We start from the raw sequence: 26,839 nt of genomic DNA, 5'->3' as shown, positions 1-26,839 counted from the left end.
GATTTCCTTTGGTGTCTGCTGAACACTGTGCTGGGAACACGCTCTCCCTTGCCTGTATAAAAGCTATTAATTATCCTTCTAGTCTTAACTGAGATGTCGTTTCCCGAGGAGGCCTTTCCGGACCTCCTCTCAAGAGCAGGTCACGTCCCCTGCTGTGTTCCCAGAGCCCCTTTTACTGCTTCTTTCCTGCATCCCTCACGCGCAGCGATTTTTTAAATGTCTGGCTTCCGCTGTAGACTCTGAGTTCCAGGAGGGCAAGTTGCTGCCTTCTTTCCTCCTTTCTCTGACCTTTGCATCATGCCCAGTGCCTGGCAAGTCATGGACACCCACGTGGTTTTTGTTTAATGAGTGGATTAAAGACAAGAATAGCTCCATATGGCAATAGAGTAGACCTGATTACTGTAACGTCAGCTCTCTTCTGCCTGCCACGTCTGATTGTGACACACTAATCTTATTTCCCAAAGAGGGATTCTCCGGCAGTTTGACGTGAAGCTGTAATCTAGCCGCTGCTGCAGCAGCGGAGGGGCCTGTGCTCGTTCCGTGGCTGGTGTCGCAAGCAGCAGTGAGAACACCACCCGGAGCGGCAGGCAGCGCTGTGCCCATTGGAAGGTGCCTCCGAACAGTGCCTTTTTGTACCTTCTCAGAAGGGCAGCGTTGGCCTGTGCCAGGGACTGTCTACTGAGTTGAGACGGATTTGGATCCTTAGACATGCAGTGAGAGCAGGCCGCACTGGGTAGGCGGCAGGTCTGTGCACCGTGCCTCAGTCGCGCACCTTCCATGTGCCCAGTGGCAGAGACGGAGATGGGGCGCCTCCCGCTTGCTCTCGGCTGGCACCCTCCTTGTTCTGACCCGTGTGTCTGTAATCTGTCCTCATTTTCCTCATGTGCTGTGTTCTTTGGGAGATGAAGGCTTCAGGGACATGACCAGTCTCGTAACTGTGAAGTGGACATTTGGACTAAATTTAAAATGTTGACTCCTATTTCCTACTCTCGCCATGTTCCACGAACTTTGCTTTGTCTGTCAGTCTGTGCATAATGTGCTCTTCCCGTGAAGATGAGTGCAAGCACCACAGAGTTCAGAACTTTGACCGTTGCTTGCTGGTGGGCTCTGCGCCGAGGCTTTGTTGGTTCAGGATAAGAAAGTCGTAGTGGCTATGGGCTGTGTGAGTCCTGTCTTCTGGAGCCTCCCTTCAGAGTGCTGTGAGGTCACAACCACATAGTCCTCACACGCGTAGAAAACACATTTGGCATGAAAGATGTGCTCTCCTTGAAAGATGCTGTGGTAGGCCATTACTTTTGACATCACGATATTCTGAGAGGGAGTAGTTTTTAAATTTGTTAATTCTTAAAACGAAGTGCTGATGGGGCTGTTTGACTGGTGTCTGGTTGATCCCACCTTTCCCCGTCCAGTGTGTTTGTTCTCAGACAGGACTAACTGTCTTCACTTAGCCCAGCCCCATCACATGTCCCTGACACACTGGACCAGGCGGGACACATCCAGCCTTCCTTGCTTGTTGTCCTGGCCTGGTGACAGCCTCGCTGGGCTTGTCACCGAGGTCAGAGGCGGGCCAGCCTGTGTCTGGGGCACGCATTTTGGGGAGCAGGTGCTGAGGAAGGGGTGTCAGACTGGGCCCAAAGGCTGGTGAATTTGGCCGGGCTGAGGGGGCAAGGGAACCACTGTGCCAGGGCTCGGGGAACTTCAGAGACTCCAGCTCAGCCTGTGTTCAGCGAGAACAGGCAGAGCTGTGCCCTTGACGGGGAGGCAGGATCTGGTTGTGTCCCTCCTGAGGGTCCTCGCTGCCCTCAGACTGAAGTCCACATGCCAGGCAGTGAGGCTCTTGTCAGTTAGCCACATCCCCGCTTTAGAGCTATCCCCCTGCTGCCCTCTCTGTTCCCTCCCCCCCCGCCCCGTGGTTCAGCCATGCTGGGATTTATTGTCCTCTAACTTGAATGTCCTTCTACTTCTGCTCTGAATGTCATCTGGCTGAATACTGTTCCCCAGCCCTGTTCTCCATTAGTGAAGCCAGCCATCTGACAGACTAATTCATGTCATTATGCTGCTGAAGGCTTCCCGATGCCTGAAGTCGAAGCAAATGGCTTCTACCTCTGTGGCTTGATAGATCTTTTTATTTATTTATTTGGTTGGTTGAACCGGGTCTTAGTTGCAGCTTGCCGGCTCCTTAGTTGTGAACTCTTAGTTGCGGCATGCAAGTGGGATCTAGTTCCCGGGCCAAGGATCGAACCTGGGCCCCTTGCATTGGGAGTGCAGAGTCTTAACCACTGTGCCACCAGGGAAATCCCTCTTTGTGGCTTGATAGTGCTTTATCATTCTCTTATTCCAGTTTCCATCCTGACTTGTCTCTGGTTGTAGACACGTATGGCTCCTCCACTAACTGTAGGCACACAGGGCAAGGCTTTGATTTAGTTTGTACTTTTAGACCTAGATGCAGTGGGGGATCTTGGAATTTTGGTTGAATTGCATCAGAGGTAAGTAGCAGTCGGTGGTTTAGAAGTGTTCATCTGTGTTGCATGTCTCATCCCTAGAAATAAAAGTTGAATGAGATGTTTTCCCTTGGTCCTTGTCTATGGGAGTTGTTTTGTATAGGGGACTCTGTGGGGAGCCGTTGAGGTGCCCTGGATGGGAAGGAGGGACAGACGAGCCTCAGGGGCAGAGGGAGCAAAACTCACCTTCCTGCTGCCTTTGCCTCTTGAAATTCAGGGTCAGGTCTCTTTACTGTGACGCTTTCCACCCTGTGCAGAGCATCTACTAAGAACATCTTCAACCAGCCGACCTGCTTCTCTGCCGAGAGTACCTGCCATGGAAAGTGCCAAGACCATCTCAGGTAATACTTTTTATCTGAAATTTCTTTTAAAAAGATTCTTCCAGAAGTTTTAGTGATGGTACCGAGTACTTTCTCTTTAGGTTTATTTAACCTTAGTTGCCTCTTTAGTTGATTGTTTTTCACTCTGAATTTCCCCTATTGTATCTTACACATTTCATAGAAATCACATTTCGTGGCCCTGATTTCAAAAATAAAAAATGAGAGCTAGATAGTTCCATTCACTTAACAAGTGTTCATTAAGTGCCTAGAGTGGGTTAGAAGATACACTGAAAATATAGGTTCATACAAAGTTGGGTAGCTGTGAAAGGTTAAAATATTTATCACAAGATGTGTCATGACTGTTTTTGAAGGGTTATTTCAGAGCACACCAAAAATTCTCCAGAAGCCCGATTTTTCCAGTGTTACAGCCATTTTACAATGATGAATTTGATGGGCTTACTTTTTCGGTCTCCTAGAGCTAACTCTTCAGTTTATCAGTGTTCATATTATTTTCCCCTTGTGGCCTTTTTTTAACCCTTAATAGCTCAACTAGAAATTGGACCAGGAAAGGAGAGATTCTTATAACCCTGCCTCCTATGGTGTGTGCCCCGCTTGTATGTGGGTTTAAGTTAGTACAGTTTTTGTACATCGTAGCTGGGTCTTTAAATCAGTGGGAAGTCCAGCCAAAATCACCACCCCCAAAGCCCAGATCCAGAGCCTTTTCCTGTAACAGAGTTCTTCTGATTCTTTCTCAGTCTGTTTCCTCTGTTTGATATAAAATTATCAAAGGTGTTCTCATCCAATTTCCTAGCATACCACTTAAAAGAAACTGCCGATTTAAGGCATACAGAGATCTGACATTGAAAGGAAAAGGCAGAATAATTATAAAATTATGTCAAATATGCAAGTGGATCACTCTGATAAGATCTTGTAATAGGAGAAAGCATGTCTCCTCTCGATCTTTAAACACACCTCTTAGCTTTTGCCGAGTTATAGTCTGCTGTGGCTATCCTAAAATCATCAGGAGAAGTTTAGTCAATGAAAGGGTGCAGTTCCAGTCATCCGGGGGAAATTACTGGTGTTTGGCATGATTGCATTACAGCCAGCCTGGGATGATGCAGTAATGGCTCCCTCGCTTCCAGCATCATCTGACGTGAGAGACTCTGAGGTCAGGAGCCTTGTCTCGCATCTCACGTCATCGTGGCCAGAAAGCCGCTTCTGTTGTGGCTCCGTTTTCAACGGCTGCAATGGCTGCTTCCACCTCCCAGTTCTCAGGACTTTCGTAATTCCAACAAGGCGTATTGCCTTACGCTTTCAAAATAGGACTTTCCTGATTGTTCTTATCCTCGGTAGTTGACTTGACACGACACCTTTTGCTTTTCTGTTTTGTTGATTCATGTTTTTTAAAACGTGGCTTGGGACTTCCCTGGTGGCGCAGTGGTTAAGAATCTGCCTGCTAATGCAGGGGACATGGGTTCGATCCCTGTTCCGGGAAGATCCCACATGCCGTGGAGCAACTAAGCCCATGCGCCTCAACTACTGAAGCCCGCACGCCTAGAGCCCTTGCTCTGCAACAAGAGAAGCCATTGCAATGAGAAGCCCATGCACCACAACAAAGAGTAGTCCCCGCTCACCACAACTAGAGAGAGCCCACGCGCAGCAATGAAGACCCAAGGCAGCCAAAAAAAAAAAAAAATCTTGACCCAGAATTAAGTGTGGCCCTGTAACAAAGCATCTTTCCTTTCTGTCTCTTCAGCAGTGTTTTTGGCCACGTTCAGAAGGGTTGTGTTGATTTTGGTTGAAAGTGAATGTTGCTTTAGTTAGCCTTTGGCTTTGGTCACGTTAGTAGTTGAACGCAGGTTTGCGGGGGACTCACTGTGGGCCAGGTGGGTGCTTTGAGTGTTAAGGGTGGATGAGACACACTCCTTGCCTTCAGGGAATGTGGGCTTCTGTGCATATTTCAACAACTGTACCTTTTTCACAGTTTTTTTTGTTTTGTTTGTTTTAATTTATTTTTATTTTTGGCTGTGTTGGATCTTCGTTTCTGTGCGAGGGCTTTCTCTAGTTGTGGCAAGCGGGGCCCACTCTTCATTGCGGTGCGCGGGCCTCTCACCATTGCGGCCCCTCTTGTTGCGGAGCACAGGCTCCAGATGCGTAGGCTCAGTAGTGGCTCACGGGCCTAGTTGCTCCGTGGCATGTGGGATCTTCCCAGACCAGGGCTCGAACGCGTGTCCCCTGCATTGGCAGGCAGATTCTCAACCACTGCGCCACCAGAGAAGCCCCCTACAGTTTTTTAAAATGGAAAAAAAAAAAATCCTTTCAAGTTATCAGTAAGTTAAAGAGAATGTTAGTTTTTCCTCCTGTGTGATAATTTCTGCTCTTTTGGGGACCTGCTGAAGAAGATGTCTCAAGAACTCAGCTTAAAATGTTTTTGCTATAAATTGCATAATGGCTGTTTCTTACACTCAGTGTCCAGACGAAGCAGTGAAGAGATGAAGCGAGATGTCTCTGCACCTGAGGGCACGTCTCCTGCCTCGCTCATGGCCATTGGTGCCACATCGCCACAGCTGTCCCTGTCCTCCTCCCCCACGGCCTCCGTGACCCCCACCACTCGAAGCCGGATAAGGTAGAGGACAGTAGTTAGTATTGGTGCATTTCATGCCTGCCGTTCCTGGCCTTTTGAAATTAAATGATCAGGTTATAAAGTAACAGCATTCGAGCACTGATGTATTTTCATTCTTTATGTGTTATTTAGTGTTTTCTGATCTAGTCTTCTATGCCTAGAATTGGGAAAGATGATATGAAAGTGAAAAAGTAAAGCAAAGTAAAAGAGAGAATTATTTTCCCCAAGCAGCTGGTGTTTTTGTTTTTTGTGGGGTTTTTTGGTTTTGGTTTTTTCAAGTAGAGAACAGCTGAGTACAAAAGTAAGTTTAGTGAAAACGGGGTGTGGATGGAGTGTTGGGGAGGCTGGAAGAGGGGAACTCGAGCGAGGCCTTGAGGGTGGGGGACCGGGAGGAAGGTGAGCGCTACTGGCAGGGCCAGTGACTCCAGTGAGTGCGCAGGAGGGCTGAACACGAACTGGAGGAGGGATGGAAGTGGGTTTCAGAACTTTACCGTATACTGACTTACAAGTTTGAGTAAAAGTGGGATATTTGGTGTCTCAAACTCAAATTATATGCTCACTTATACAACCCAGCCTCTCGGGGACCGACCTCTTAGAAGAGTGGTCCCGTACTCAGTGCGGGTCAGGCAGGCCAGGTGCAGTGGGGAGTGCAGCTCAGGCTGCCCTGGCCAAGCCCGGGGGAGCACTGTCTGCGCTGGGGGGCAGGGCCCGCACTCTTCCTGGTGCCCCACTTAGAAGTTGTGAGCCTCCACAAGGTGTCTCCTGGCCTTAGCTTCCTTGTCGTACAGTGAAGGTGTTCCAGGAGAGCAGCCTCTGCTCTAGGAGGCTCTCTGCTGCAGCTTCTCATTGTGCCCATAGACTTTACTCGTCTTTGATGGTTTTTAAGCTGTTTCTATAACAAAATGGCCTGTGTGAACTAGAGGAAACCTTTCACAAGTGATTGTAGTAGTTACTTTTATTTTGAGCATAATAGAGGTTTTTTTTTTTCTTTTGGCTTGCCCTTTTGTTTTCATTCACATATCACCTTTATCTTCATTCTCATTTCCTGTGATCAGTGGTGTTATAACAAACTTCTTTGAACCCTTTAAATCAGGGCAGCAATCGGTGGGCAGGTACATGAACATAAAAGTATATTTCTTCAAGACAGCAGTCTAACTGCAAGTTGAAATATTTTCATATTTTACTTTTGGTTCTAAATAAAAATTGGTGCTATTTCAGTGCACCTCTCACTTGGAAAAGCTTCAGTTCTACATGTGTGCTCTTTGATTTCCTACCGTACTTTGTAGGGTGAATCTGGACAGAATAATAGTAAGCCACCTGTAACATCATAACCTCTAGGGCAGTTACTGGACTGTTGAGTGTATGGGTCGTAGGGCTAGAATCTCTACTTGTGCAGAGTCATCACTAAAAATAGACCAGGCTTTTAAGAGTGTGCTGCTTGTCAAGAAACAGGTTGTCTTACAGAGTGCTCCTTGGTATTCTGTTCTGCTTCTAGAATAGTTTCTGGAAGGAAGGATTGGGTACTGGAGGAGTGGGTTGTATGCCTCCCCTGCTCCATCGCCAGGGTGATCACAAAATCTTTTTTGATTCAGTGTCTCGTCTGGGGCAGGATATTTATTCTGCCTCCAAGGCAGTCGACAGTGCCCTAAAGTACCCTCCATATAATTTTAAGAAATGAGTAAGGTATAGCCATTGATTTTTTTTTTCCCCCCAAGCTTCTGTAGTTGGTCTGTCCTGTAGTAAACTCTGAAGTTCCTTGAGAGGCAGGGTCTCTGTGTTGCTCACTGCACCCTGCCCCGCACATGCACATGGCCTGGCACAGTGGTGCTGTGCCAAGAGAGGGTCCTTCCTTTGTTCCCTAAGTGAAAATGAGGAACCCAAGATGCAGTGGTGCTGAATCTTTGCCAGTTTCCGTGTGGATAATGAGTAGAGCCCCCTACAGATGGCAGAGCCCCCTGATGGTGGTGGGTCTGTGGGACCCATAAAAATTGACAGGAAAAATCCAACGGGTGAAGGTACATCTTGCCATTGGTTGCCTCTGAGTGTGCGTTTGTTCTGTTCAAATGTTCTGTTGTGTTGGATTTCTGGTTTAGAAGGGTGCTCAAATAAGAAATATTTCAACTTGGGTTCCTTATTTTCACTTATCAGGGAAGAAAGGAAGGACCCTCTTTCGGCGTTGGCAAGAGAATATGGAGGATCCAAGAGGAACGCCTTGCTGAAGTGGTGTCAGAAGAAAACCGAAGGCTATCAGGTAGCCCCATGGTTCTTTTGTCCCAGGGGAGCAGCTGCCACGCCAGGTGCTGACGGCGCAGCTCACCTGAGCAGTGACGAGTCCTGCACTGGGTTCCAAGTCTACCCTGAACGTGGCAGAGTATCCCTTGGATGAAATAAGTTTCTTACCTTTCCAGAGTAGCTAACCTTTACAGTACTCTTGTTCAGCTGTTGTAGCACTTTATCATTTAAGTCCCAGTTAATTGCTTTTGTTAAGGCCTCATCTGGACTAAGAGTGAAAATATATTTATTTTACTTTAAATTAAGATTTTACTTATCATTGATATGTTTAAAGTTTTCTCTTAGCTTTTTCCCCTTCCCACTGGGCTGTCTTTGTGCCCTGTCATTTCACATCTGGACTGTTTTATAGCCTCTCCTTTCTTGCCCTGTCAGTCTCTCTCTCTTTTTTTTAATTAACCTTTTTTTAAAAACTGAAGTGTAGTTAATTTATGATGTGTTAGTTTCAGGTATATAACAAAGTGATTCATTTATACATATATATATTTCTATTCTTTTTCAGATTCTTTTCTATTATAGGTCACTACGAGACATTGAATATGGTTCCCCTTGCTATGTAGCAGGACCTTGTTGTTTATCTATTTTATATATAGTAGTTAGTAACTGCTAATCCCAAACTCCTAATTTATCCCCCCCACCCCAACACACACACACAGACAGTATCCTCTCTGGTAACAGTAAGTTTGTTTTTCTGTCTGTGAGTCTGTTTCTGTTTTGTAAATAAGTTCATTTGTATCATTTTTTTAGATTCCACACATAAGTGATATCATATGATACTTGTCTCTGACGTACTTCACTTAATATGATAATCTCTATGTCCATGTTGCTGCAAAGGGCATTATTTCATTCTTTTTTATGGCTGAGTAGTATTCTATCATATATATGTACCGCATCGTTATCCATTCATCTGTTGATGGACATTTAGGTTGCTTCCATGACATTATGCTAAATGAAATGGGCCATACACAGAAGTACAAATATTTTAGGATTCCACTTATATGAACTCTGTAGAATAGTCACATTCATCAAGACTGAAAGTAGAATGGTGGTTGCCAGGGGCTGGGGGCAGGGGGTGATGGGGATTTATTGTTTAAAGGGTACAGAGTTACAGTTTGCAAGATGAAGAAAGTTCTGGAAATGGATTCTGGTGATGGTTACACAACCATGTGAATGTACTTAATGCCACTGAACTGTACACTTATAAAATAATTGCTTAGGCCAAAAAAAAAAAGTAAATGATTGGGATATAGCTAGATAGAAAAACCTAGCAAGGACATAGAAGATTTGAACCATGAACTATATACTAATTAGACCTGTGAGAGATCTGTTGAACACTCTATCCAACAACAGCAAAGTATGTATTCTTCTCAGGTGCACGTAGAACATTCAGGATAGGCTGTATGTTGAGTAATAAAACAAATCTTCATCAATTTTAAAAGATTGAAATTGCACAAAGTATCTTTTCTGATCACAATGGAATGAAATTAGAAATTAATAACTGAAGGAAAATTCACAACATAACACAGTTTGCAAGAGGTGCTGAAAAACAGCTCTCAGGGAAATTTATAGCTGTGAACACCTATCTTTATAAAGAAGAAGAATATCAGGACTTCCCTCACGGGCCAGTGGTTAAGACCCTGCTCTTCCAATGCAGGGGGTGTGGGTTTGATCCCTGGTTGGGGTACTAAGATCCCACACGCTGTGCGGTGTGGCCAAAAGATTAAAAAAAGAAGAAGAAGAAGAAGAAGAAGAATCTCAAATCAATGATCTAACCGTCAACCTGAAGAAAGTAGAAAAAGAAGAGCAGACTAAGCCTAAAGCAGTCAGAGGAAGGAAGTAATAAAGGTCAGAGCAGAAATAAAGGAGATAGAAGAATCAGTAGAGAACATCAGTGACACCAGAAGTTTGTTCTTTGAAAAGATCAGCAAATCTACAGATCTTTACCTAGATTGACAAAGGAAAAAAAAAAGAGACTAAAATTACTAGAATCAGGAATAAAGGAGAGGACATTACTAATGACCTTATAGAAATGAAAGGGATTAAAAGGGAATACTGTGAACAGTATACCAACAAATTGTTTAACGTAGATGAATTTGACAAATACCTCAAAGTACACAAACTATAAAAATTAACTCAAGGACCTGCCTGGTGGCACAGTGGTTAAGAATCCGCGTGCCAATGCAGGGGACACGGGTTCGAGCCCTGGTCTGGAAGATCCCACGTGCCGTGGAGCAACTAAGCCCGTGCACCACAACTACTGAGCCCATGCGCCACAACTACTGAGCCCATGCGCCACAACTACTGAGCCCACGCGCTGCAACTACTGAAGCCCGCGTGCCTAGAGCCCGTGCTCTGCAACAAGAGAAGCCACTGAAATGAGAAACCGGCGCACCACAACGAAGGTAGCCCCCACTTGCCGCAACTAGAGAAAGCACGTGCGCCGCAACGAAGACCCAATACAGCCAAAAATATTAATTAATTAATTTTAAAAAATTAACTCAAGAAGAAAGAAAATCTGGGACTTCCCTGGTGGTCCAGTGGTTAAAGACTTCACCTTCCAGCACAGGGGGTACGGTTTCGATCCCTGATCAGGGAGCTAAGATCCCATATGCCTCGCCACCAAAAAAGCAAAACATAAAACAGAAGCAATATTGTAACCAAAAAATTCACTAAAGACTTTAAAAATGGTCCACATCAAAAAATATATATATATTTAAAAAAAAGAAAGAAAGAAAATCTGAGTAGACGTATAGCAACTAAAGAAACAGAATTAGTGATCAAAAAACTTTCAACAAAGAAAAGCCCAGGGCCTGATGGCTTCACTGGTAAATTATACCAAACGTTTAAAAGAAGAATTAACAGCAGTCTTTCTCAAACTCTTCCAAAAATAGAATAGAGAACATTTCCTAATTCATTCTGTGAGTCCAGTATTACCCTGATAACAAAGCCAGAAAAAGACATCACAAGAAAACTACAGACCAATATTTCTTATGCAAAAATCCTCAATAAAATATACGGACAAACAGAATCCAGCAGCAAATAAAAGGAATTGTGCACCATGACCAAGTTGGATTTATCCCAGGAATGCAAAGTTGGTTCAACATATGAAAATTAAAGTAATATACCATGTTGTGGAATAAAGGGGAAAAACCACAAAATCATCTCAGTGGATGCAGAAAAAGTGACAAAATTCAAAACCCATTCATGATTAAAAAAAAACACAACAAACTAGGAATAGAAGGGAACTTTCTCAACCTGATAAAGGGTATCTGTGAAAACCCACAGCTACCATCGTACTTAATGGTAAAAGACTAGGTGCTTGCCCCATAAGATCAGGAACAGGAAAGGATGCCCACTCTCACCATTTCTATTGACATTTTATTGGAAGTTCTCGCTAGGGCAGCTGGGCAAGAGAAAGAAAAAAAGGCATTGAGAAGGAAGAAGTAAAACTGTCTGTTTGCAGGTGACATGATTGCTATCTAGAAAACCTTCAAGAATTCACATAAAAACCTTTGGAGCTGCTAAACAGACCAGCGGAGTTACAGGATACAAGGTCAATATAAAAATCAGTTGAATTTCTCTATACTAGCAATGAAACTCTGAAAATGAAATTAAGACAACATTTCCATTTATAATAGCATCATAAAGAATAATATATCCGGGGGAATTCCCTGGTGGTCCAGTGGTTAAGACTCTCACTTACACTGCAGGGGCCATGGGTTTGATCCCTGGTCCCTGGTGGGGGAACTAAGATCCTGTGTTCTGTGAGGTGCGGCCAAAAATAATAATAATAACATATCTGGAAAAAAGCATGGCTCGAAAGGATACATGCACCCCAGTGTTCATTGCAGCGCTGTTTACAGTTGCTGAGACATGGAGGCAACCTAGGTGTCCATCAACAAATGAGTGGGTAAAGAAGATGTGGTACGTATGTACAATTGCATGTTACTCAGCCATTAAAAAGAGTGAAATAATGCTGTTTGCAGCAACATGGATGGACCTGGAGGTTATCATACTTAGTGAAGTAAGTCAGAGAAAGACAAATATATGGTGTCGCTTATATGTGGAATCTTAAAAAATGATACAAATTAACTTACTACAAAACAGAAACACTCACAGACTTAGAAAACAAACCTACGTTACCAGGGGGGAAGGGTGGGAGGGAGAGATAGACTGGGAGTTTGGGATTGACACGTAAACACTGCTATATTTAAAATAGATAACCAGCAAGGACCTACTGTATAGCACAGGGAACCCTGCTCAATATTCTGTAATAACCTAAATGGGGAAACAATTTGAAAAAGAATAGGTACATGTATATGTATAACTGAATCACTTTACACCTGGAACTAACACAACATTGTTAATCAACTATACTCCAATATAAAATAAAAATTAAAAAAAAGAATAAAAGACTTAGAAATAAATTTAACCAAGGGGGTACAAGGCTTGTACACTGGAAACTACAAACATTATGAAAGAAATTAAAATCTAAGTAAATGGAAAGATCCTTTGTTCATGGATTAGAAGTTTTTGATACATGCTACAACGTGGATGAATCTTAAAAATATTATGCTAAGTGAAAGATGCCAGACATAAAACTCCATCCTAAAAGACTTCAGTCCTCCATACCTGAAAGTGAGGGTAAAACTGATGCTCTCAGCTTCGCCAAGTGGCAAGAACATCAATGCTGTGGCTCCTAATTTGATCGAGGGCTGAAATCTCGAGCATAAATCAGTATTGTCCAACCCTTTACATCTTTTTCTTTAACATCATTTTTTATCGGGCTGTACTTCACATAAGGCGCAGTTCACCCGTTTAAAAATGTACATTTTAGTGTCTTCACAGAGTTGTGGAGCCATCACCACAATTAGTTTTAGAGAATTTTCATCAATCTGAAAAGAAACCTTGTACCTGTTAGCAGTCCCTCCCCATTTGCTGTAGGCAGCCACGGATCTACTTCCTGTCTCCATAGACGTGCCTGTTCTGGGCATTTCATGGCACTGGAATTACACAGCGTGTGGTCCTTTGTGGCTGCCTCTTTCATTGAGCATAATGTTTTCACGGTTCACCCATGTTGTAGCATGTTCTCCACGTGTCACTCCTTTTACGACTGAACAGTATTCCACCCTGTGGACCACCTGTCGTCATCCCATCATCTGCTGACGCCGTCTGGTCGTCGTGGCCGGTACATATGAAGGCTTTGCATGGACATAAGTAATTTTCTCACCCTCCTGGCTGTCTTTTACTTGGCTGCCAAAGTGGTTTGAAATTGTGATCTGGTTATTTCTCTTTAAGATGCTTCTCCTTTGCCGTTTGATTAAAGCCTTGAATCCTTGGTGTGGAGAACAAGACCCCTTACAGTTGATCCGGCCCCTGTGTAGTCTTATCGGCTTCTCCACAATCACACCTTGGCCACTGGTGCCCCCCATCCTGTCACTTCACCATTCCATCTGGGGAGTGTCTGCTCCTTCAGCTTCGAAGTCAGCATCTGTGCAATGTTGCCTTTGCCCTGTTCCACCCCCACAAGGGTTCATCCCTAATGTGCACCCCCTCCTCCCAGAGCCCCGGGAGCCTAGTTCTTCCTTGACTTGAACCCAGTCCAGGGCAGAGTGCTTTCTGTATATCAGGGCATGTTTTTTTTTTGGTTGGGGGGGTGTCTTTGTATCTGTAATTCATTTTCCCTGTGATACAGAACCCCACATGGTATATCCCAAGGATACTGAAGTTGTCAGTTTGTGTGTGTGTCTTCCTTTCTAGACTGTGAGCTCCTTAGAAGGGCCTGTCTTTGCCGCCCAGCATCCAGCAGAAGGCCCTGTACATGGCAGAGCTGAATGACTGTCTGAACCTATATGTTGAATGTCATGGGTTACCTTGGAGGTTCATTTTTAGAGCAGTGGTTCACAGGCTTGTATGCAAAAACCTGTGAAGATTGTGGGAAAAGTGCAGATTCCTGAGAACCAACCCTCAAGATTTGTAATTTGAGAGGTGCGTTGGGAGACTCTGGAATCTGCATTTTTACAGGCATTGCACTTGATCCATAGACCATGCTGTGAGAATCACACATACAGTCGTGATTAAGACCTTGGACTTGAGTGTCAGGTAAGGTTTGAATGTCAGTTCTGCCTCTTACTGTGTGACCTTTTACAAATTACTTAGCCTCTCTGGGCCTCAGTTTCCTCCTCTGTAAAATGGAAGCTTAAGCGAGACAGTTGTGCACAGTTCTAGCATATGCTATGCGTTTAATAGATTTTAAAAGTATTATTTTTCTACGTTATTGCATGTCATCTTGTAACATAAGCTTTAAATTTTCCTAGACCATTACCCTTAAATTGAGTAATTTTAGATAATTAGAAAGTACCTCCCCCTTGATTACGGAATTTTGCCATGTAGCAAGTTGATTAAAAATTAAGTAACCAAGTTGATTGAGGTAATTCAAGCATTAAATCAATGATTTAACTAATGTCTCTTGGTTCCCTCCACTTAAATTCTCTGATTCTGTGATTTTAAGGTACATTGTATTAAGTTAAAAAACACACACACAAATCAATTCCTTAAGATCCTCAATTAATAATTTTAATTTGTTTTTTTGTTTACTGGGTTCTTAAAATGCAAGAGGAAATATAATGCAAAACAGAAAGGTTAGCCATACATAAAGAAAAACCTTTTTATACATTGGGCAGTCTGTGCTACAAACCCGTTTCCCCCCTTCCTTACTTCCTGTGGACACTTTTGTAATGATGTCTATGTATGGCTTTTTTGTTTGTCTGGCTTTTGTTTCCTGTGAGACTGGTATCTGTTTTGCTGTTTAAAAGTAGATAGAATGCTGGTTCTTTTATTTCAAGGTCTGTGAGTTAAAATTGGACATAATTTTATATGCATAATCTTTTTAAGCTGAAAGATATATCTGATAGAGCTCTTAATTTGTCAAGAGCCACGTAAGAAGTGCCAGAGCCCTTTCCTTATCTAGCTGTACGTATGGATGAGCGTACCCCCTCCTTGAAGCCAGCAGTGTGGGACCAGTCTTTGGTCTCTGACTTCCCACAGTCAGCAGGAGAGGGCAGGCTGTGACACTGGACTGGCTCACTAGAGCAGGAGCTGTTACGTGACACTTAGCACATTCTGCACTCTCAGGCCCCAAGTGCATCGTTAGTGCTGGGACTGCACGTGCTTTATGTTGCAGGAACTGTCTAATCAACAGAGATAGATTCCCTAATACTCATATCATCTTCTGCTAACTCTCTTAAGAGTCACCCTAAAATAATTGTACTAATCACTGTAATCTCATTAACCATCCATTACAGAACAAGCCCTTGTGAGTTGGCCTTTTATCTACAAATACATTTTTCTCTTTGAAATTGCGCCCTGCCACCAATTATTCACCGAAGTTTTAGAATACTAGAATATTACCTTTGAAGGGGACTTGACGATCTAAGTTAACTGTCAGGTTTACAGATGTGGGCCTGAACCCCTACCAGGATCAATGACTCCCTCAAGGCTGAGCCATGAGTCTGTGGCATCACAGACAGCCTTCAGAACTATTGCTTTAAGGATTGAGCCTTTCTTCTTTTTTAATCAGTGCCTCAGCTTGTATACAATTGTGGGGTTTTTTTATTTTTAAATTTTTTTTTAATTTGTCTATTTTTGGCTGCATTGGGTCTTCGTTGCTGCACGCGGGCATTCTCTAGTTGTGGCGAGCGGGGCCTACTCTTCGTTGCGGTGTGTGGGCTTCTCATTGTTGTGGCTTCTTTTGTTGCGGAGCACGGGCTCTAAGTGCACGGGCTTCAGTAGTTGTGGCACGCGGGCTCAGTAGTTGTGGCTCACGGGCTCTAGAGCACAGGCTCAGTAGTTGTGGCGTGTGGGCTTAGTTGCTCCGCAGCATGTGGGATCTTCCCAGACCAGGGCTCGAATCCATGTCCCCTGCATTGGCAGGCGGATTCTTAACCACTGAGCCACCAGGGAAGCCCTACAATTGTGTTTTTAAATTAATTTAAATATATAGGTACCTCTAATAGTTCTTTAGTGCTTATGGAGAGAAGTGATGCTCCGCTGCCCTATACCATCGCCTCTGTAAATTCTGCTTCCCAGAGGCAGCTACTACTCCAGTTCTTTGACTGTTTCTTTAGGGATTAACAATGTAATGGTATGAGACTAACCAGGTAATAAGGAAAATAACTCGTACTTTCAGTATACTTTTCTTTGGTTCTAAATTTTATATTTAACAGCTTCTGTTGTGCTGTTGTTTTCTTGTTCTGGGAAAGCCTAATTGAATACAATCAAGGAGCCTCTAAAGGTTAATTTAAGAGAGCTTTACTTTGAAATCTCATTGTTTTCTGATAAAATACCAGGCCTAGAGATGGATTGTTAATCCAAAGGATAATGAAATCACTTAATCTAGTACAAAATAGTTTTAATAAATGGGCAAAAGCTTTTAGTACTGCCTGAGGTAATGTAATCTCAAATAAACATTAAGAATGCACAGTTTTATTGAAGGATTTGCTCATTAGTGCTTGGGCCAAAGAAGGAAAGATTGTACATTTCTTAGTGGACGTTAATGGAATCAGAAGAATTGATGGACTTGAACGGTTTAAATTGATGTTTTTATGTGCTATGCTTTACTTGCTTTTTAGCAATATTTCGTAATATAGAAATTAACTTATCAAATACATACTAAGCTCTGTGCCAGGTAGTGTGCTGGGCATTGAAGCAGAAGTCAGGAAATAGGAAGGTATTTCCTGTTTCTGGAAGCTTGTGGACTAGTCAGTGAAATATGCATTAGTAATTAAAACTCAATATGGACTTCTGTGTATGGTTATGATAGGTTATCAGATCAAACTCTGCTGAGAACTATTTTGTTTAAAATGCAAATATATGTATATATGTGTGTGTGTATATATATATATATACATATATATATATATGTCTGTGAAGGTACTGGGGACTAATGAAGGCAGCTGGGACAAATTTGGCAGGAGCCAAGATTGCAGGGAGAAAGACATCACACTGAGTTGAGCTTCTGTTTGCACTGCCTTTTTCAACCCTTGGAGCATTTGCCAGCTCCTGGCATGGGTCAGAGACCAAATGGAAAGCAGTGGTCCAGAGCTTGTTTCAGAGTCACTGAGGAGGGAAACTAAAATCTGAATTTGGAGCTACTAAGGCAACAGAGATTTGAGGGTCCTAAAGCCCAGGGAGAAGACAGTCTCAGAGTAGTGAACTCAACATTTGACCTAGCTCTTGTCCTCAAGGTGTTTGTCGCATGCTAAGATGCGTGGAGGTGGACCTGGAGAACTTCAGCAGAAATCTGCTGCTGAGAGGATAGATACTTCAGCACAGCTTTTGTTCTCCTGGTACCAGGAAGATAAAAACCAAGAGTTCAAGACCAGCCAAGGAGGAGTGACCCTGGCAAACATCCTGGGAGTTCAGTAGAGCCCTCAAAAGAACAGTGCCTTACAGATAAAGGTTGACTGGAAAAGGCCAGCTTGAAATTCAGCATCAGAACTTTCACCTGCTACATCGAGGTCTTCAGCTGCCGGAAGAAACTTAAAACCTTTCTGCAGGGAGATGGCACCATCCAGCCCCTTACATTCTGATACCCAGTGTCTCGCAGTCCATCAGAAATACGTCGTGCCAGTAAACATGATCAAATGACTGAAGATCAAGGGAAATAATAAGTAATATAGGGAAAAGCTTCAGGTGATCCAGATACTTAGATTAGGCCTTTAAAATAACTGATTAATGTGTGTTCAAGAAAATAGATGAAGAAAAAGAAAATTTTACCAGAGAAATGGAATCTATAAAATAGAATCAGACGGAAATTTTAGAATTAAAAAAATACAATAGCTGAAATTAGGAATTCCAATACATGCATTTAACAGCACAGTAGACACAATACAAATTTGTGAATTATAGGGTTGATCAGTTAAAAATATCCACAGTGAAACTGAGAGATGAAAGGTTGAAAAATACGTAAGAAGGTGTCATAGATGTGGGACACAGTAGAAGATTTAACACGTGTGTAGTTGGAGTCCTAGGAGGAGAGGGAAGGACAGGAGTGTCCTACTAAAACTGCCAAAAATGAAAGTCAATGAGAAAAATCATAAAATAGAAAATGTATTAGCTTCAGAAGAGTACTGATAAGACTGGCAACTTCTCCATAGATGGACAAAAACATAATTTATCACCAACAGGCCCACTCTGAAAGAAAAAAGGAAATTCTTTCAGCAAAAAGAAAATAATCCCATAGGGAAACAAAATTATAGGAAGGAATAAAGAGCAATGGGAGAAATAAGTATATGGGTAAATATAAATGAATATTGACTCTGCAGTATAATAAAAATGTCTTGTTTAACGATGTATTTAGGTTTAAAATATAAAACAAAAATGGCTCAAGAGGTTGGTAGAAAAGTAAATGTCATTAACATGTTGTAAAGTCCTTGTATTGTCCAGAAAGTTATAAAATTCTGAATTTATGGTCGATATTAGTGAGTTAAGGGTCACATACCATAAGTCTCTAGGGCTGCACTGTCTGATACAGTGGCCATTGGCTGCATGTGATTATCAAGCACTTCAAATGTGGCCAGTCCAAACCGAGATGTGCTGTGATCATAAAATACACATCAGATTTTGAAGGTTTAGTATGGGGAAAAAAGGATGTAAAACAACCCATTTAAAAATATTGATACATATTGAAATGATCTTATTTTAATATATTAGATTGATTAAAATATATTAATATTATGTCTTTTTACTGTTTCAGTGTGACTGCTAGAAATTATATATTGGTAACAACTAAAACAATAATAAAAATGGAAAATTAAGAGGCTAATAGAGGGGGAAATGGAGTAATAATAAATAATTAATCCAAAAGAAGGCAGGAAAGGAGAGAAAAGGAACAAAGCATAAGGGTACAGAAGTAAATTTAAACCCAAGTATATTACAATTGCATTATACATACATGGACTGAGTATTACAGTTAAAAGACCAAGATTTTCAGACTATAAAAAACAAACCCAGTGCTGTTTTGCCTATAAGAATCATCCTTTAACTGGAAAGACTGAAGAAGATAAAAGAATGGGAAAGATACTATGCAAGCACTAATCAAAAGTTGGGAGATCTATACTAACATCAGACAAAGTACTTGTCACAGAAAGAAATATTACTAGGGATTTTCCTGGTGGTGCAGTGGTTAAGAATCCACCTGCCAATGCAGCAGACATGGGTTTGAGCCCTGGTCCAGGAAGGTCCCACATGCCGCGGAGCAACTAAGCCTGTGCACCACAACTACTGAGCCTGCACTCTAGAGCCCGCCAGCCACAACTACTGAGCCCGCATGCTACAACTACTGAAGCCTGTGCACCTAGAGCCCATGCTCCGCAACAAGAGAAGCCACCGCAATGAGAAGCCACGCACCGCAACGAAGAGAGTAGCCCCCGCTCGCTGCAACTAGAGAAAGCCCGTGTGCAGCAACGAAGACCCAAGGCAGCCAAAAGTAAATAAATTAAATTTTTTTTTTAATCTTTTTTTTTTTTTTTTTTTGTGGCACGCGGGCCTCTCACCATTGCGGCCTCTCCCACTGCGGAGCACAGGCTCCGGACACGCAGGCTTAGCGGCCATGGCTCACGGGCCCATCTGCTCTGCAGCATGTGGGATCTTCACAGACCGGGGCACAAACCCGCGTCCCCTGCATTGGCAGGCGGACTGTCAACCACTGCGCCACCAGGGAAGCCCTAATTAATTTTTTTTTGAAAAGGAAGTATTACTAAAGATAAAGATGGCACTTCATTATGATAAAAGGATCAAAACAAAAATAGCAACAACTGCAGTAGTCAAGGCAGTCTTGGGAAACAGAGTGGGAAGACTTACATTGCCCAGTAAGAAGATTTCACGGGCACTTATATCCTAAACTCATATGCACCTGATAACATAGCCCCAAAGAACATAAAGCAAAACTGACAAAACTGAAAGGAGAAAAAGACAGTCTCTCAGTCATATTTGGAGGTTTTAACACACCTCTCTCAGTAACTAGTAGAAGAAACAAACAGAAATTTAGTAAAGCTATAGAAGATTGGAGTAACACAGTTAACCAATTTGTCCTGACTGACAGCTATAAAATGCTATGCCAGACAACTGCAGATTGCCCATTCCTTCCAGTTGGCCACAGAATGTTGATCAAAATGGGCCATATCCTGAGCCTTATGTAGCCAGTCTCAAAATATTTCAAAGAATTAAAATCCTTCAGAGTAAGTTCTCAAAATGAAAGGATAGATATGATCAGTAGATGCAGAAAAAGCATTTGATAAAATTCAGCTGTTTCACTGTTTAATTTTTTTTAAAGGAACAAATTTCTAACAAATTAGGAATAGAAGCTGCTTTCCTTAGTCTGATAAAAAGTATCTAGAAAAAAATAGTAGACAAGACATCAATCTTAATTGTGACATCAAGAGCTTTCTGCCAGAGATGAGGAAAGCAAGAAGACTGCTCTCACTTCTCTTCAATGTTGTATTGAAAGTCCTAGCTAGGGCAGTAAGGCAGAAAAAGAAAAAGTGTAGTGATTGGAAAGAAAGATATAAAACTGTTTATTTACAGACACAATTATGATATAGAAAATCTAACAAAGATGCAGATATAAACATAAGAAACAAAAATTTTTTAAAGATTTCATTCATAAAATATCATTGTAAGAAGTTAAAGAAGACCTAAGTAAATGGCATGATGTGCTAATAAGTTCATTGATTGGAAGAGCAGATAATCTGTAAAGTAAATGTAATTCCAATCAGAATATCAGCAGGGTTTTCTTTATTTTTTTAATGGAAATTGACCAGCTGATTAACATTTATATGGAAACCCACTTTGATAGATAGCCTGGGCAGTCTTGGAAAACAAAGCTGGAGGACTTGTACTACCCAATAGGAAGACTTCACAAGCACTTCATAAAAAAGGATATCCAGGGGCTTCCCTGGTGGCGCAGTGGTTGAGAGTCCGCCTGCCGATGCAGGGGACACGGGTTCGTGCCCCGGTCTGGGAGGATCCCACATGCCGCGGAGCAGCTGGGCCTGTGAGCCATGGCCGCTGAGCCTGCGCGTCCGGAGCCTCTGCTCCGCAATGGGAGAGGCCACAACAGTGAGAGGCCTGCGTACCGCAAAAAAAAAAAAAAAAAAAAAAAGGATATCCAATGGCTGGTAATAAACAGCTGAAAAAATGCCCAGCGTCATTAATCATCAGGGAAATACAAATTAAAACCACAATGAGGTGATGCTACAGCAGATTAGACACAGAATGCCTAATTCAAAAAGCTGATAATGCCTAGTGTTGGGAAAGAAGCAGAATAAAAACACTTAGACATTGCTGATGGGGTTGGAATACGTTCTAGCCATTTTGGAGAACTATTTGGAAGTATCTGCTGACGTTGAATCTTCATATATCATATGAGCAAGCAGTTTCACTCTCAGGTATATCTCAACCAAAGTGTGTACGTGCATTCATCAAAAGATATGTATCAGGTTGTTAACAATCTTGGGTTGCTTGAAACCCCAGAAGTTGGCAAGATTAGTCTAATATGTGTCACAATAATGGTTAACCTTTAGGAGGTCACAGGAGGCTTTCTGGGCTATAAGCACTAGGTAACTAGTACTTATGAAAAATGGAAAAAATATGAATTCCATCATATTTTCTACATAGACAATTTTGCCATCTGCGACTAAAGACAGTTTTAATTCTTCCTTTATAATCTAGATGCCTTTTATTCCTTTTTCTTTCCTTATTGTACTGGCTAGAAACTACAGTACAATATTGAATAGAAGCAGATATCCCTGTCTTGTTACTGGTCTTAGGGCAGGGGTCAGTAGAGTTTTACGTAAAGGCCTAACGGTAAATATTTTAGACTCTGTGGGTCATAGGTCTCTGTTGCAACTATTCAACTCTGCCATTGTACCTTGAAATTAGCCATAAGTCAACACATAAATAAATAGACGTGCCTATATTTTAGTCAAAATAGGCAAGAGGGTCATAGTTTGTTGATACCTATCTTAGGGGAAAGGCATTCAGGCTTTTACCATTAAGTGTACCATTAGCTCCAGGTTTTGTTGATGGCCTTAATCAGGTTGAGAAAGCTCCCTTCTATTCCTCGGTTGCTGAGAGGTTTTTTTGTTTGTTTTTTAGTCAGGATTAGATGCCAGATTTTGTCAAATGCCATTTCTGCATCAGTTGAGATGATCATGTGTTTTTTTTCCTTCATTCTGTCCATATGGTATATTTCATTCATTGATTTTCATGTGTTGAACTATCCTTGAATTCCAAAAATAAATCCCACTTGGTCATGGCGTGTGATCCTTTTATATGCTACTGAATTTGGTTTGCTAGTATTTTGTTGAGGATTTTTACATCATTGTTCATAAGGGATATTTCTCTGTAGTTTTGTTTTCTTACAGTGTCTCTGTCTGGCTTTGGTATCAGAGTAGTGTTGGCCCCATAGAATGAGTTAGGAAGTGTTTCCTCCTCTTCAATTTTTGGAAAAGTTTTGAGGAGGATTGGTGTTATTTCTTCTTTAAATGTTTGGTAGAATTCACCCGTGAAGCCATCCATTCCAGGGCTTTTTTTGTTGGGGGGTTTTTGATTACTGATTCAATCTTCTTACTAGTTAAAGGTCTGTTCATATTTCCTATTCCTTCATAATTCAGTCTTAATAGGTTTTGTGTTTCTAGGAGTTTGTCTGTTTCATCTGGGTTATCCAATTTACTGGTGAACAGTTATTCATAGTACTCTCTTATAATCCTTTTTATTTTTGTAGAATCAGTAGTAAGGCACCTACTTTCTCATCTTAGTAACTTGAGTTTTCTCTCCTTTTCTTAGTCTTTCTAGCTAAAGGTTTATCAATTTTGTTCATCTTTTCAAAGAACCAACTTTTGGATTTACTGATTTTTCTGTTTTCTACTCTTTATTTTGTTTATCTCTGTTCTAATCTTTATTATTTCCTTCCTTCTGTTAGCTTTTGGATTTAATTTGTTCTTTTTCTAGTTCCTTAAGATGTAAAGTTAGTTAGTTTGTTGATTTGAGTTCTTTCTTATTTCTGAACATTTAAGAGTTTATAGCTATAAATTTCCCCCCAACACTGCTTTTGCTGTGTCCCATAAGTTTTAGTTTTAGTATGTTGTGTTTTAATTTTCATTTGTCTTTTTTTTTTTATCTAATCTGGGGGCCAGAGTTTCCTTTTTTCTTTTTTTAACTGAGTCTTTTAATTAATTTATTTATTTAGTTGCACTGGGTCTTAGTTGTGGCGGGCAGGCTCCTTAGTTGCAGCTCACAGGCTCCTTAGTTGTGGCATGCGATCTCTTAGTTGTGCATGCATGTGGGGTCTAGTTCCCTGACCAGGGATCGAACCCAGGCCCCCTGCATTGGGAGCGTGGAGTCTTATCCACTGCACCACCAGGGAAGTCCCTCAATTGTCTTTAATTATTTTCTGATTTTCCTTGTGACTTCTTTGATCTTCCAGTTGTTTAAGGTGATTTATTTTTTAAAAAGTAGTAAACCAACCCTGTATTCCTGAGATAGACTCCACTTGGTTATGATGTATTATCCGTTTTCTGTCTTGTTAATTTGTTAAAAATTTGTTTAGAATTTTTGCATCTATGTTTATGAGGATATTGGTCTGCAGTTTCTTTATGTCTTTAGCAGGATTTGGTATCAGGGTAATGTTGACCTCACGGAATGAGTTGGTAAGAAGTCTCTCTTCTTTATTTTTCTGGAAAAGTTTATGTACAATTGGTATTATTTCCTACTGAAATATTTGGTAGAATTCCCCAGTGAAGCCACCTGGGTCTGGGGTTTTCTTCGTGGGAAAGTTTTTAATGACAAATCCAATTTCTTTAGTAACTCTAGGGTTATTCAGGTTATCTGTTTCTTCTTGAGTGAGCTTTGGTTGTTTGAGTCTTTCAAGGAATCTGTCCATTTCATCTGAGTTGTTGAATTTATTGCCATAAAGTTGATCATAATATTCGCTTATTATCTTTTAGATATTTGTAGAATCTGAAGTGTTGTCTCTGCTCTGACCCCTGATATTGCAGTTTGTATATTCTCTCTTGTTTCCTGATTAATTTAGCTAAAGGTTTATCAAATTTACCTTCTTGGGCTTCCCTGGTGGCGCAGTGGTTGGGAGTCCGCCTGCCAATGCAGGGGACATGGGTTCATGCCCCGGTCTGGGAGGATCCCGCATGCCGTGGGGCGGCTGGGCCCATGAGCCGTGGCCGCTGGGCCTGCGCGTCCAGGCCCTGTGCTCCGCAGTGGGAGGGGCCACAGCAGTGAGAGGCCCGCGTACTGCAAAAAAAAAAAAAAAGGACAAAAATTTACCTCCTCAGTGAACTATTTTTTAATTTTATTTAGGTATTTATTTTTGGCTGCATTGGGTCTTCGTTGCTGCACACAGGCTTTCTCTAGTTGTGGCGAGCAGGGGCTACTCTTTGTTGCGGTGCGTGGGCTTCTCATTCTGGCGGCTTCTCTTGTTGCAGAGCACGTGCTCTAGGCACGCAGGCTCAGTAGTTGTGGCACATGGGCTCAGTAGTTGTGGCTCGCAGACTCTAGAGCACAGGCTCAGTAGCTGTGGTGCACAGGCTTAGTTGCTCCGCAGCATGTGGGGTCTTTCCAGACTAGGGCTTGAACCCACGTCCCCCGCTCTGGCAGGCGGATTCTTAACCACTGCACCACCAGAGAAGTCCCTAATTTTATTTATTTTCTGTATTGTTTTTCTGTTTCATTGATCTGTACTCTGGTCTTTTTATTTTCTTTCTTCTGCTTACCTTGGGTTTTATTTGCTCTTCTTTAGTTTCTTAAGGTAGAAGTTGTCGTCTTGATTTGAAGGTTTTTTCTGCTATAGATGCTTATTGCTAGAAATTTCCACCAAAGTACTTACTACTTTAGTGGTATCCCACAAACTTTGATATATGGTATATTCTTTTTCATTCAGTTCAAAATACTTAGTAATTTAATTTCCCTTTTGATTTCTTCTTTGACCCATGGGTTATATAGAAGTATGTTATTTAGTTTCCAAACACTTAAGGATTTTCCAGAGATCTTTCTATTATTGATTTCTGACTTCAATCCATTATGGTCAGAGAACGTACTCCCTGTAACTTGAATCTCTTTTAAATTTTTCGAGACTCATTTTGTGGCCCAGAACATGGTATATAGTTTTTAAAAATACTCTTCTGCTGTTGTTGGAAAAAATGCTCAGTTAGAGCCTGTTGGTTGAGAGTGTTGTCAACATGTTATGTACCTTCAGCTACTTTGTGTCCTTGCTCTGTCAGCTGTTGAGTGAGGGGTATTGGAATGTCTTGACTTGAAGTTGTGGATTTTCTGTCTCCTTGCAGTGCTAATAGTATCTGCTTTGTGTATTTTGAAACTGTTATTAGGTACATAAATGTTAAGGATGAGAAATTGACCTCTGTCATTATGAAATGACCTTCTTTATCCCCGATAATATTCTTTGCTCTGAAGTCTCCTTTGTCTGATACACCCACTCTGGCTTTATTTTGTTTACAAAATATTATTATTTTGATTATTTTGATTACAGTTTAGCATGGTGTATATTTTTCTAGTGTGTTTCTGATAGGTAGCATATAGCTGAGTATTACCATATGGCTATTTTTTAAGTTATTTTCCTAACGATTACTCTAGGGATTACAATGTACATCTTACCAGACTTTACTTAAGGTTTTTCTGACTTAATTTGGTAAAATATAGCTCCAGTGTAGCCCCATTTCCTCGCTCTTCCTTTGTGCTGTGATTGTCAATATATGTTAGATTTGTGTTATAAACCCAATAGTACAGTGTTATAATTATTCCTTTATACAATGCTATTTTTTAAAAAACCTAAAAGAAGAACAGTAATGAGGGCAGCTTCTGGTGAGAGAGCCACGGACTTTCTGTTCTTACCGGAAGTTTTAGTCCCTTTTCATGAATAATGCTTCTTAATTTATTTCCTTTGATTGATTTCCAGAGTCCTGAAATGATTATTTTTGACCAGTTTGTCCAGTTTCATGTTCTTTTTAGGAGAGGATTTGTCGGCCTCTGCTCCATCACAGCTGGAAGTCTCCTAGCGTGCTTCCTTTTGGGATTCTTCTTTATTTCCTGACCCTTTTTCAGTAAGCAGCAACAAATTCTCCCAGAATTGTGTGTTCCTGTGGGTTGAAGAGAGTAGAGTGAGAAAGAATGGCCAGATAAAAATAGCTTGGTCCTTCCCAGCTCCTTTGAAATAGTAGACAGTCTGTAGAAAGTAAGAGAAAGGAAGTTCCCTCCTTGGGCCGTGTGCCGTGTCCACGGGGAGCGTGCTGGTGTCTGCCTATACGGCCCGGGCGCTGGTGCTGCACCCTCCCCAGGCCACTGCTTGGAAGCTGTAAAGGCAGCTTTCACCCCGGGGAGAGATTGGCCCCAGAGACCCAGGTTCCTTTTGATGCTTCTTGGTCACTGCATGCTGGGAGGGGCCGGGGAAGAGAGCAGCTCCTCTACATACAACCCCTCCTCCCCTGGTCTGTCTGAGGGTGCGGGTGGAACGTTACTGCTGTGGATACTCCCCTCCCTTTTTAAGGAGGTCTTCAGTCTCTCTCAGGAAGACGCTACAAGTGCCACTTTCCCCATCCTCCCTTCTCTCTCTCCCCTTCCACCTTCCTAGCATCCTCTCTTTGTGATTGGAGTTAGTGCTCAGGTGGGGGAGGGCAGAACGGGAAGGTTAGGAAAGCTAGGGGCTCTGCCAGTGGATAGGGTACAGTTGAACGAATGCGTTCAGGATCCCTGAAGCTCAGAGCAAAGCTTAGAGTTGGTTTGATTTCCTCTGCTGTATCTGGAGTCTCAGGCCACAGGGACGGCTTCCCAGAGTTAAAAATAAAAAAGGTGCAGGCAGTAGATAAGGGTTTTGATCTGAATCAGATCTAGGTTGGAAGTCTAAATTTTTTTGTTTTACATTGTCACTTTGCATGGAAACTAAATTCCCATACAGAAAGATCTTATTGTTTGTAAATATCACTGTGTTCCAGGGGTTTAAAATACTTGAACAAAGGGAAAAAGAATGGCCAGATTTGTGGTCCCACCCGTTCTTTATGTGGACTTGCATACACTCACAG

At 41.9% G+C, this 26,839-nt stretch overlaps 1 protein-coding gene across 6 annotated transcripts in view; it reads left to right on the top strand.

The window, feature by feature from the left end:
- Positions 1-26,839, top strand: part of SPECC1L (sperm antigen with calponin homology and coiled-coil domains 1 like) — a 123,464-nt gene that overhangs the window by 78,307 nt on the left and 18,318 nt on the right. For all 6 annotated transcript variants that reach the window (XM_032602645.1, XM_032602648.1, XM_032602650.1 and 3 more), the window contains 3 exons: positions 2,759-2,842; positions 5,291-5,447; positions 7,593-7,695. In XM_032602645.1, the coding sequence (XP_032458536.1) occupies positions 2,759-2,842; positions 5,291-5,447; positions 7,593-7,695 (344 nt within the window). The remainder of the gene's footprint in view (positions 1-2,758; positions 2,843-5,290; positions 5,448-7,592; positions 7,696-26,839) is intronic.

This window comes from Phocoena sinus, chromosome 14, assembly GCF_008692025.1.
Source record: "Phocoena sinus isolate mPhoSin1 chromosome 14, mPhoSin1.pri, whole genome shotgun sequence".
NCBI lineage: Eukaryota > Metazoa > Chordata > Mammalia > Artiodactyla > Phocoenidae > Phocoena > Phocoena sinus.
This window is presented reverse-complemented; position numbering and strand designations above follow the sequence as displayed.